Genomic DNA, 13,578 nt, shown 5'->3' with positions numbered 1-13,578 from the left:
AAGGTGACTATAGGGGTGCTATTTCCTGTCTAGAGGTCTCTAATATTAATGTTTCAAATGTATTTAAAACCAATATATGTCAATAAATGTTTGCTCACCTTATCTGGAGACGCAGGAGGCTTGAATTAGGAGTGTAAAGGTGACTATAGGGGTGCTATTTCCTGTCTAGAGGTCTCTAATAAGGTTTAAAATTTATTTAAAACCAATATATGTCAATAAATGTTTGCTCACCATATCTGGAGACGCGGGGGGCTTGAATTAGGAGTGTAAAGGTGACTATAGGGGTGCTATTTCCTGTCTAGAGGTCTCTAATTTTAATGTTTAAAATGTATTTTAAACCAATATATGCCAATAAATGTTTGCTCACCTTATCTGGAGACGCAGGGGGGCTTGAATTAGGAGTGTAAAGGTGACTATAGGGGTGCTATTTCCTGTGCAGAGGTCTCTAATAATGTTTAAAATGTATTTAAAACCAATATATGTCAATAAATGTTTGCTCACCTTATCTGGAGACGCAGGGGGCTTGAATCTGCTGGCACAGATGAGGAAAGAGTCGGGCTGTGGTTTGGAATTCTTCACGTCGGGATCGTCTCCTAGAACAATGTGGTGGAACAAAGCAAAGAAGGCTTTGTGCTGGCTGGTCTTCAAGTTGAACGTCGCACCGGCGGAGCTGGTGGCGACGGCGGTGGGGATGCCGTGTTTCTGTAAGTGTTTCACCAGCTTCTCGACACCTGAAGAGAACAAAATCAATCAGGTGTCATGATGGGCGGACATAATGTACCCAAGGTACCCTAAGGTCTACTAGAATTACCATAGCAGTCATTTTGACTGCTGTCAATATTTGTATACAATTTGGATTATCATAAAAAAAATATCTTAAAAGTTCATTTTTGAGTCGCATTTTGACGTTCCTCCGTGACATCATCTCATTGGTGCATTGATGCATTTCGTCCTGCAGCTGCAGTTTCATGCCTCTGTGCTGAAAGTTGTGGGACAACCTCTTCATCCAATGGCCCTATAAGAGATGCCATCGAGGATGATGCAACGATGATTCCACGCCATCAAAGATGATGCAGTGCTGATTCCACATCAAAACCATCAAAAGTGTATACAAGGTGCAGCAAGTGTGGAGTTTGATATTTCCACAAGGTGCCGATATTGCTCATATCTCTTTTGTATTTTGAAATTTTATTGATAAAACAATGTTAGAATAAACAGTAGAAATAACAGTTAGGACTGCACGGCGGTCGTGTGGTTAGCGCACAGACCTCACAGCTAGGAGACCCGGGTTCAATTCCACCCTCAGCAATCTCTGTGTGGAGTTTGCATGTTCTCCCCGTGCATGCGTGGGTTTTCTCCAGGTACTCCGGTTTCCTCCCACATTCTCAAAACATGCTAGGTTAATTAGCGACTCCAAATTGTCCATAGGTATGAATGTGAGTGTGAATGGTTGTTTGTCTATATGTGCCCTGTGATTGGCTGGCGACCAGTCCAGGGTGTACTCCGCCTCTCGCCCGAAGACAGCTGGGATAGGCTCCAGCACCCCCGCGACCCTTGTGAGGATAAGCGGTAGAAAATGAATGAATGAATGAATAATATTAATATGAGGCTGCACGGTGGGGGAGGGGTTAGCACACAGGCCTCACAGCTAGGAGACCCAAGTTCAATTCCACCAATTGCATGTTCTCCCCGTGCATGCGTGGGTTTTCTCCGGGTACTCCGGTTTCCTCCCACATTCCAAAAACATGCTAGGTTAATTAGCGACTCCAAATTGTCCATAGGTATGAATGTGAGTGTGAATGGTTGTTTGTCTATATGTGCCCTGTGATTGGCTGGCCACCAGTCCAGGGTGTACTCCGCCTCTCGCTCGAAGACAGCTGGGATAGGCTCCAGCACCCCCCGCGAACCTTGTGAGGATAAGCGGTAGAAAATGAATGAATGAATGATGTTTTGCAATTTTGGAGTGGTCAGACCGGAGCAGGAGGGGATAGAAAAGAAAAAAAGACAAAGGGGGGAGTGCATTTTTAGACAAAATGTCTAAACAACGATGCCACAACGATGCTACTCCGGTTTCCTCCCACGTTAAAAAAAAACATGCTAGGTTAATTAGCGACTCCAAATTGCCCATAGGTATGAATGTGAGTGTGAATGGTTGTTTGTCTATATGTGCCCTGTGATTGGCTGGCCACCAGTCCAGGGTGTACCCCGCCTCTCGCCCGAAGACAGCTGGGATAGGCTCCAGCACCCCCCGCGACCCTCGTGATGATAAGCGGTAGAAAATGAATGAATGAAAACAGTCAAAATGGCTGCCTTGGTAGTTGAAGTGTTATTTTGTTTTTTTTTTGGAACACACCTGGCATGAGTTTGGCAGACGGAAATATCTTTTCTTGTATTTGTCTGGTTTCAGCAAGGAGTTCCTCGGCTGTCATCGGAAGCTCCAACATGTCCCGGATGGTTTGAGCTGCCTCCAAAGCTTTTGCCCCCATCACTTTGGACTTCACTTCCCATGTGTACTGCTTCCCAAAGCGGTCACACACTTCCTGGAAGGAAACGGTGTACAACCGCTCTGTGTCTGAAATAAAAACATAGCTATTAAAAATAATGAACTTCAAATTGGAATTATTGATGAAAACTCCAATCATAAAGCTAGTCGTTAAAAATAAATAAAAATAAGGTAACTGGTTTATGTCAACAAAAAACAAGAAATTCCGCCCAAAAAGGAATGACGTTAACGTTAAGATAAATGTATAAATTGCATAAAACAAGCTATAAAGGTTGCTTTTAGAATCAATTCAGCTCAGGACTGTAAGGAAAACGCGTCGAAAAAAACAACTCAAGTTTTATTGAGATGTGTACTGTGCTCTATCATCCTATTCAATGAATGACTCGGACAACGACGAGTTATTATTATTATTGCTTTCGTATGGCTAACGAAAGCCGTATACGTGTAAAAGAGTGTAGAATACCTAATAACAAGCCATCCATGTCAAATATGACATAGTTCACGGGTTTGTACACGCAACCTGCCGCCGACATCTTGACATTTGCACTTCCGTGTTTGGAGTCGTGACGTCGACGCCAAAGTACGGCGACTGAAAAGCGCCAAAATAAAGCGTATGAACTCCATACACTAATTATATATAAAAATGTATTAACACGTGCGTTTTAAAAAAACATAATTTTTACAGTTTAAGTAATAGACTAAGCCATAAAAGCGATCATAGAAGAGTCCAAAAATACAGCTTAGCAATGTTTTTGGCAAAGAGTCAGTCAATTCTGAACCATCAAGATTTTCAAGAGTATCCAAAGGGTTTTATGGGTATCCAAAATGCGGCCCGGGGCTTATTCTCAGCTTGTTTTTAGTGGCCCTCTGCAAATTATACAAATGGAATTAAAAAAACAAGAGCATAATACAAAAAAGTACAAAAATAAGTAATGTAATGAGAAAAAAAATATTTTTTACACGAAAAATTAACTAAGCCAATCCCAGCCTAACTATAGCCTGATCTGCCTAGCACACAGCAACATTATTCTCTGCCTGATGGAGCGGGGGGGTTTACCTTGTTGAGGGACGTAGTACTGTTGTGGGTTCAATGAAATTAATGCGCCTTGGAAATACGTTCCGGGAAATTTTAAATCATCAAAATACAGCAAAATACTGTAAATATTACATGTTACTAATGTTATTTGTTCTTGTATGATTACAGCATGTAGATGAAACAATAAAACCTTTGAGTTTTTAGCTTTATGTAAATATAAAGTGTGATCATTCTGAATCCAAATCTGCATAATGCCACAAAAATGACAGTCTTGAAGTGTTAGCAGTGTGCTTTGAGTGTTTAGCCAGCAGCGGCATGGATATAAATAGTGGTGTAGGGACTCAAACATTGTTAGTTTTAATACCTCCCCCTGGAATGAAACACTGCTACCTGCCTTCCAACCGTATCCTGTAACTACTGGCTTGTTATTAGACCCAGATTCCAACCACGCGAGTCAAACGTCTGGCTCGGGGGGGCCATTTGCGACTCATTTTTCATTGACAAAGTAGGTGTTTCCTCCAAGATTCACATTCAGTTCTACAGGTGTTTTGTGTCATTTCAGAAAATGGTGAAAATGTAAACAAACCCCCATTCTGCTTTGTACCAAAACCTTGTCTTGTCGAATCTGCTTTGACACAGTCCCTATGATTACCACAATGACCCATATAGGACTGTAATATCGGACTATTTAAACCAAACCCCCACTTTGTTTTGTACCAAAGCCTCATCTTCTCTGAGCTGCTTGACACTATTCCTTTGGTTACCGCAATGATGTGGTACTGACACTATGACCGGAAAGCATGTAACCCTGAATCTCAGAAAATGGTGAAAATGTAAACAAACCCTCACTCTGCTTTGTACCAAAACATTGTCTTGTCAAATCTGCTTTGACACAGTCCCTATGATTACCACAATGACCCATATAGGACTGGAAATTCTATTTTCATTAACAATTGGAATTATTTTCATGCATTTGTTCTCCTTTGTAAAGCAAACCCCCACTTTGTTTTGTACCAAAGCCTCATCTTCTCTGAGCTGCTTGACACTATCCCTTTGATTACCGTAATGATGTGGTAATAACACTATGTCTGGAAAGCATAAAACCTCTAATTTCAGAAAATGGCGAAAATGTAAACAAACCTCCACTCTGCTTTGCACCAAAACCTTGTTTTCTCAAATCGGCTTCGAAACAGTCTTTATGATTACTATAATGACCCATATAGCACTGGAAAGTCTCGATTTTCATAAACAATTTGAATTATTGTCATGCATTTGTACTCCTATGTAAACCAAACCCCCACTCTGTTTTGTACCAAAGCCTCATCTTCTCTGAGCTGCTTTGACACTGTCCCTTTGGTTACCGTAATGATGTGGTAATGACACTATGCCTGGAAAGCATGGAACCTCTAACTTCAGAAAATGGTGAAAATGTAAACAAACCCCCACTCTGCTTTGTACAACAACTTTGTCTTCTCTTCTCTCTTTGTCTTCTGCCTTGCTGACGTTTTGAACCCACTTATATACAAAATACCACAGAAAGAACGTTGGGCTACCTCAAGTTCTCAGGTATTGGACAGGTGTGACGCTCACAGAGGTTGATGCTCAGGTTGTTTATGTGGATGCTCAGACACATGAAAAATCAGCAGGAACATTTCTTAGAACCTCCTCAAGATCCACCAAAAAATGCAAATTTTTGCAACGTTTTAAGTGGTCTTGGTCTTCATAGGAATCACAATAGAGATTCTAAAGCACCGATGTAGCTAACAAAGACAAGACAGGCAGGGGGGCCCCGCTGCACCGAATTCCACTCCGGCTGAGGTGATGACCCTCAGCAGTAATGAGGGCCACCAATGATAGAAGATATGGAGTGTGGTGTCTCCTCAGTCCCCGGAGAAAGTGGGAACCCAGAACAGGCCACATTTATCCTAGGGTAGGTGGCCTGGGTTAACAATAAAATAATGAGTTGCCCATCATTATTGTGTGTGTGTGTGGGGGGGGGGCAATCATTTTATCTACAATGGAGTCTGCAGTTATCACCCTCTCCCTGACCCTGGGGGTTCTACATCGAGGTGATAGGTCATAAAAAAGATAACCTTAAAGGATTTGTTAGCTGATTGGACAGCGTGATGGGCCTTGGGCTGTCGTTTCAGAAACCGTTTCACAATTGTGAAAATGTAAACAAACCCCCACTCTGCTTTGTACCAAAACCTTGTCTTCTCGAATCTGCTTTGACACAGTCCCTATGATTACCACAATAACCCATATAGGACTGGAAAGTCTCTATTTCCATAAACAATTTTTATGCATTCGTACTCCTTTGTAAAGCAAACCACCACTTTGTTTTGTACCAAAGCCTCATCTTCTCTGAGCTGCTTTATCCCTTTGATTACCGTAATGAGGTGGTAATAACACTATGCCTGGAAAGCATGGAACCTCTAGTTTCAGTAAATGGTGAAAATGTAAACAAACCCCCCCCCCCCCCCCCCCCCACTCCGCTTTGTACCAAAACCTTGTCTTCTCAAACCTGCTTTGACACAGTCCCTATGTTTACCATAATGACCCATATAGCACCGGAAAGTCTATTTTCATAAACAATTGGAATTATTTTCATGCATTTGTACTCCTTTTAAACCAAACCCCCACTTTGTTTTGTACCAAAGCCTTATTTTCTCTGAGCTGCTTTGACACTATCCCTTGGATTACCTTAATGATGTGGTAATGACACTATGCCTGGAAAGCATGGGACCTCTAATTTCAGAAAATGGTGAAAAGATAAACAAACCCCTACTCTGCTTTGTACCAAAACGTTGTCTTCTCGAATCTGCTTTGACACAGCCCCTATGATTACCATAATGACATAATAATAATAATGACATATAGGATTGGAAAGTCTCTATTTCCATAAACAATTTTTATGCATTTGTACTCTTTTGTAAAGCAAACCCCCACTTTGTTTTGTACCAATGCCTCATCTTCTCTGAGCTGCTTTGACACCATCCCTTTGATTACCATAATGATGCGGTGACACATGACACATGACACTATACCTGGAAAGCATGGAACCTCTAGTTTCAGAAAATGGTGAAAATGTAAACACACCCCCACTTTTCCTTGTACCACAACCTTGTCTTCTCAAACCTGCTTTGACACAGTCCCTGTGATTACCAGAATGACCCATATAGGACTGGAAAGTCTCTATTTCCATAAACAATTTATATGCATTTGTACTCCTTTTTAAACTAAACCCCCACTTTGTTTTGTACCAAAGCCTCATCTTCTCTGAGCTGCTTTGACACTATCCCTTTGATTACCGTCATGATGTGGTCATGACACTATGCCTGGAAAGCATGGAACCTCTAGTTTCAGAAAATGGTGAAAATGTAAACAACCCCCCACTTTTCCTTGTACCACAACCTTGTCTTCTCAAATCTGCTTTGACACAGTCCCTATGATTGCCAGAATGACCCATATAGGACTGGAAAGTCTTTTATGCATTTGTACTCCTTTTTAAACTAAACCCCCACTTTGTTTTGTACCAAAGCCTCATCTTCTCTGAGCTGCTTTGACACAGTCCCTTGAGTTACAGTAATGATGTGGTAATGACACTATGCCTGGAAAGAATTGAACATCTAGTTTCAGAAAATGGTGAAAATGTAAACAAACCCCCACTACGCTTTGTACCAAAACCTCATCTTCTCAAATCGGCTTTGACACAGTCTTTATGATTACTATAATGACCCATATAGCACTGCAAAGTCTCGATTTTCATAAACAATTGTAATTATTTTCATGCATTTGTACTTCTATGTAAACCAAACCCCCACTTTGTTTTGTACCAAAGCCTCATCTTCTCTGAGCTGCTTTCACACTATCCCTTTGATTACCGTCATGATGAGGTAATGACACTATGACTGGAAAGCATGGCACCTCTTATTTCAGAAAATTGTGAAAATGTAAACAAACCCCCACTCTGCTTTGTACCAAAATCTTGTCTTCTCGAATCTGCTTTGACACAGTCCCTATGATTACCGTAATGACATATACATGACTGGAAAGTCTGTAATTCTTAAACGATTGGAGTTATTTTGATGCATTTGCACTCCTCTCTAAACAAACCCCCACTCTGCTTTGTACCAAAACCTTGTCTTCTCGAATCTGCTTTGACACAGTCCCTATGTTTACCATAATGACCCATATAACACCAGAAAGTCTATTTTCATAAACAATTTGAATTATTTTCATGCATTTGTACTCCTTTTTAAACCAAACCCCCACTTTGTTTTGTACCAAAGCCTTATTTTCTCTGAGCTGCTTTGACACTATCACTTGGATTACCATAATGATGTGGTAATGACACTATGCTTGGAAAGCATGGAGCCTCTAGTTTCAGAAAATGTAAAGCAAACCCCCACTTTGTTTTGTACCAAAGCCTCATCTTTTCTGAAGTGCTTTCACACTATCCCTTTGATTACCATAATGATGTGGTAATGACACTATGCCTGGAAAGCATGGCACCTCTAATTTCGGAAAATTGTGAAAATGTAAACAAACCCCCACTCTGCTTTGTACCAAAACCTTGTCTTGTCAAATCTGCTTTGACACAGTCCCTATGATTACCAGAATGAACCATATAGGACTGGAAAGTCTCTATTTCCAAAAAAAATGTTCATGCACTTACACTTGCACTTGCACATACACTTCATGTACTCCTTTGTAAAGCAAACCCCCACTTTGTTTTGTACCAAAGCCTCATCTTCTCTGAGCTGCTTTATCCCTTTGATTACCGTAATGATGTGGTAATGACACTATGTCTGGAAAGCATGGAACCTCTAGTTTCAGTAAATGGTGAAAATGTAAACAAACCCCCACTCAGCTTTGTACCAAAACCTTGTCTTGTCGAATCTGCTTTGACACAGTCCCTATGATTACCAGAATGACCCATATAGCACTGGAAAGTCTCTATTTTCATAAACAGTTAGAATTATTTTCATGCATTTGTACTCCTTTGTAAACCAAACCCCCACTTTGTTTTGTACCAAAGCCTCATCTTCTCTGAGCTGCTTTGACACTGTCCCTTGGGTTACTGTAATGATGTGGTAATGACACTATGCCTGGAAAGCATGGTACCTCTAATTTCAGATAATGGTGGAATAACTTGGACTGTGCAAATGATTCAAGACTTATGGACATTTTAAAATGGCATTGCAAATCCTATTGTTGGTGTTAAACGTTTATGAAAAATAACTGGTGAAAAAGCAGCCATGTCTGTTTTCAACAAAGCGTCTCAGTGACCTTGGCTCGATTCTGCAAAGCCCTCTTGCATGGACTTACTTGTTTGTTTTTAATTTTAGCCAGTTTAAAGACCCAATCTATGTCCATTTGTGGTTTATTACATACAATTCCCCCTAAGGGTTATTGTTTGGCTCTTGGACTAATTCTTAAGACAACCACTTCCCTTGGAACACCTCTGAATACCAATATTAATATTCAGTGTCCAACTAATGGAAGGTAAATCCTTGAATTAACATGTTTAGCTCCGGTAAGGACATTCAATCAATCTGTCAAGGTGATATTTGGGCGGCACGGTGAACAAGTGGTTAGCGCGCAGACCTCACAGCTTGGAGACCAAGGTTCAATTCCACCCTCGGCCATCTCTGTGTGGAGTTTGCATGTTCTGGAGTTGTCTCCAGTTTCCTCCCACATTCCAAAAACATGCTAGGTTAATTAGCGACTCCAAATTGTCCATAGGTATGAATGTGAGTGTGAATGGTTGTTTGACTATATGTGCCCTGTGATTGGCTGGCCACCAGTCCAGGGTGTAACCCGCCTCTCGCCCCGCCCGCGAGGAAAAGCGGTAGAAAATGAATGAATGAAGGTAATATTTGTCGGTTCTTTTCAAGTTTTTTGCTTTTTTTTTCTCACTTTTGCATTTTTTTTAAATATTATATAACAGTAAAATATTTTTTATATTTTTTTATTTTATATTTTTTTATATTTTTATTTTATTCCCATAATATTACGACTTTCCTCCAACTTATTTTTCCAAATATGGCCACTTTGTTTTATTATTTTCATAATATTATGAATTTTTTTAAATAATGTATTTTTCCTTTTTATTTTACTTTTTTTTGCCTCCGAAAATTTTGACTTTTTTATTTTTTTGTCTTTATTCTTGCAAAAATGCAGGTTTTTTTTCAATTTCTGCTGCTGTCTTTTTAAAATTTTTGACTTTTCCAGTTTTTTTTGTGTGAATTTTCTTGTGATTAGGATTTTTTAGCTGGTTGTCTTAAGAATTCTTTAAAAAAAATCACTGATCATTTATAGTGAATTTAGTGTTATTTAGTTCTGCTGACGATCAATGAATACTGTGATGATGAATGAGGCCCAGTGGGTAAACACGGTGTTTTTGCAGTATGACAGACAGAGCAGCATGATAATACTTTAATACAAACACTGTGGCATCCCAGATAATACAACCATTTGTAATTCAGCTCCAGTTGATCCTTTGATTAATAACCACGATACTTCCACAGGACGGCTAGGCCCCTCAGCAACCGGCGGCTGTTTACATTGTGATGATAAGCTCGTTAACTCTCTGCGGCTGATTGGTATCGCCATCAGTAGCAATTCCCCAGCTGACCATTTGTCCTGGGTGAGACATCAGCAATCACCATTTTAAATGAGGGACGCTGATATGAAATGCTAATTAAGCGACTGAGATCGATACCGTTGTCCCCTGTCGAGTGTGCTGCGCTTGCACCGTCCTTGAGCCTCGAATCAAAGACATGACAACACAGAGACAGTCTCGCGGCGCTCATTGCAACTCTTAGGATCGAATGAAATGACCATTATTACTGCTATTAAATAGCATACATGGGTTTGTAATTGGATATTGTAAGTTATTTTTATGTTGGACCTCCATAAAAGGTGGTCGGTAATGCTAATGGTAGTGGTTTTATTTGTTTTGGACAGGTTTAAAGTAATGGTAATGGTAATGGTTTTATTTCATTTGAACATGCATCAGATTACAATTGAGTGCATCCCATAATCAGTTCCCAGTTCCACATGTCCAAAAGGAGTAGGAAGAAGCAAAGCTTATTAAATCCTACCCCTCCATCTGGTACTTTTACAATCAGTAACTGTTACATTTGTTCACTTCCTGCTTTCCTAATATAGTTTAGGTTTTTTAATTTTAATTTTAATTTTAATTTTAATTTTAATTTTAATTTTAATTTTAATTTTAATTTTAATTTTAATTTTAATTTTAATTTTAATTTTAATTTTAATTTTAATTTTAATTTTAATTTTAATTTTAATTTTAATTTTACAATCAGTAACTGTTACATTTGTTCACTTCCTGCTTTCCTAATATAATTGAAGTTTTTTTTATTATATTTTATTTTATTTTATGAACTTTCATTTTATTTTATTAACTTTTATTTTATTTTATCCATCAGTAGCAATCAGTAACTGTTACATTTGTTCACTTCCTGCTTTCCTAATAATTGTGAAAATAAAAGTATTTTATTTTATTTTATTTTATTTTATTTTATTTTATTTTATTTTATTTTATTTTATTTTATTTTATTTTATTTTATTTTATTTTATTTTATTTTATTTTATTTTATTTTATTTTATTTTATTTTATTTTATTTTATTTTATTTTATTTTATTTTATTTTATGAACTGGGTACATAACTGAGGGTTCAGCTCCGGGTCCAACAGGTCCAGGTGTGTGTCTGCCACAGGTTGGAATCAGGAAGGTGTTTTCAGAGGTTCTGCCCTCCCACAAGGTGGCCAAGGTCCAGGAGTTTTATTTCATTTGAACATGCATCAGATTACAATTGAGTGCATCCCATAATCAGTTCCCAGTTCCACATGTCCAAAAGGAGTAGGAAGAAGCAAAGCTTATTAAATCCTACACCTCCATCTGGTAGTTTTACAATCAGTAACTGTTACATTTGTTCACTTCCTGCTTTCCTAATATAATTGAAGTTTTTTTTATTATATTTTATTTTATGAACTTTTATTTTATTTTATCCATCAGTAGCAATCAGTAACTGTTACATTTGTTCACTTCCTGCTTTCCTTTAAGTTTTTTTCTTTATTTTATTTTATTTTATTTTATTTTATTTTATTTTATTTTATTTTATTTTATTTTATTTTATTTTATTTTATTTTATTTTATTTTATTTTATTTTATGAACTGGGTACATAAAAGGTGTTTTCAGAGGTTCTGCCCTCCCACAAGGTGGCCAAGGTCCAGGAGTTTTATTGCATTTGAACATGCATCAGATTACAATTGAGTGCATCCCATAATCAGTTCCCAGTTCCACATGTCCAAAAGGAGTAGGAAGAAGCAAAGCTTATTAAATCCTACCCCTCCATCTGGTACTTTTACAATCAGTAACTGTTACATTTGTTCACTTCCTGCTTTCCATAATACAGTTTAAAGGTTTTTTTTTTTGGTTTTTTTTTAAATAATGCACCTCGTACCGAAGTAGGAGGTAATATGACCATACAATGACATAATGGTTACCATAGTAACCGTCAATATAGTGATATATATAGCACATCATGACTGGTTCAAGACTCTTCATCCTTGTATTTAGCAAACATCAACTGCTTGTATTGTTTCTTGAATTGGCTCATCGTTGTGCATTGTTTGACTTCCTTACTCAATCCATTCCATAGTTTGATTCCACATACTGAAATGCTATGCTAACGCTAACGTAGTCCTAGCATATAAGTGTTTCAAATTTAGTTCTTCCCTGTGAAAGTAAAAAGAAGCTGAACTTATTTAATCCTACCTCTTCTCCAGGTCTGATAGTTTTGGTATTTACTTAAAGAAAAGAATCAGGAATATGCAATAGTAGATACGTACATAGCTTGTACAGTGATGGAAGTAAAATGAAAAATGAAAGAATATATACCTGAATAAATGAAATATAAATAAATTGAATAGAGAATAAAGATAAATCAATAAATAAAAAATATCAAAAATCATGGTATAAAGTTGAGGACAAGGTGTTCAAGCATGGCCCTGGGTCCATTTATGTCCCCTATATTCTAAAGATTTATAGACAACAAAAACAACATCAGCATAAAAAGAGTGCACGGTGGGAGAGTGGTTAGCACGCAGGCCTCACAGCTAGGAGACCCGAGTTCAATTCCACCCTCGGCCATCTCTGTGTGGAGTTTGCATGTTCTCCCCGTGCATGCGTGGGTTTTCTCCGGGTACTCCGGTTTCCTCCCACATTCCAAAAACATGCTAGGTTAATTAGCGACTGCAAATTGTCCATAGGTATGAATATGAGTGTGAATGGTTGTTTGTCTATATGTGCCCTGTGATTGGCTGGCCACCAGTCCAGGGTGTACCCCGCCTCTCACCCCAAGACAGCTGGGATAGGCTCCAGCACCCCCAGCGACCCTCGTGAGGAAAAAGCGGTAGAAAATGAATGAATGAATATACTTGAATAAATAAAAGATAAATAAAATAAATAGAGAATAAAGATAAATTAATAAATAAAAAATGGTCAAAAATCATAGTGTAAAGTTGAGGACAAGGTGTTCAAGCACGGCCCTGGGTCCATTTCTGTCCCGCATATTCTAAAAATACAATTTACAGACAACATAAACAACAAAAATTTAAAGGCGGCGATTTTACAAGAGGCTGCACGGCGGTCGAGTGGTTAGCACGCAGGCCTCACAGCTCGGAGACCCGAGTTCAATTCCACCCTCTGCCATCTCTGTGTGGCGTCTGAATGTTATACTCATTTTTCAGCCCTTTGTTTTGAGTTGTGGACTCTTATAGAGCAGCTACACACAATAACCCGCACAGACAGCTTTCCAGTTCTTCCAGAATCTGCACCTATTCAGCTGTATTTTGGGGATTCCGTACGTGAAAACGGTCTATTTTAATGTATTCCACCCACGGCCCGCCTACTCCACTGTGGCAGTTGATGAATGCTATACATATGTAGAAGTCTTCTAACATGTAACCATATGTGTTGGATGCTGAATCCAGTCCGAAAGTCAA

The 13,578-nt window shown here is 38.7% G+C and overlaps 1 protein-coding gene across 1 annotated transcript in view; it reads right to left on the bottom strand.

Moving 5' to 3' along the window:
- The window catches only part of pudp (pseudouridine 5'-phosphatase), a 22,977-nt gene extending 19,899 nt beyond the window's left edge, over positions 1-3,078 (bottom strand). The window contains exons 1-3 of the mRNA XM_058051921.1: positions 2,967-3,078; positions 2,354-2,572; positions 502-731 (exon numbers count right to left, since the gene is read on the bottom strand). Coding sequence (XP_057907904.1) covers positions 502-731; positions 2,354-2,572; positions 2,967-3,036 — 519 coding nt within the window. The 5' untranslated portion in view covers positions 3,037-3,078. The remainder of the gene's footprint in view (positions 1-501; positions 732-2,353; positions 2,573-2,966) is intronic.
- Positions 3,079-13,578: the final 10,500 nt, after the last annotated feature.

The sequence above is a fragment of the Doryrhamphus excisus genome, chromosome 16 (assembly GCF_030265055.1).
Source record: "Doryrhamphus excisus isolate RoL2022-K1 chromosome 16, RoL_Dexc_1.0, whole genome shotgun sequence".
NCBI lineage: Eukaryota > Metazoa > Chordata > Actinopteri > Syngnathiformes > Syngnathidae > Doryrhamphus > Doryrhamphus excisus.
Note: the sequence above shows the minus strand (reverse complement) of the source record. Positions and strands in the feature narration are given on the sequence as shown.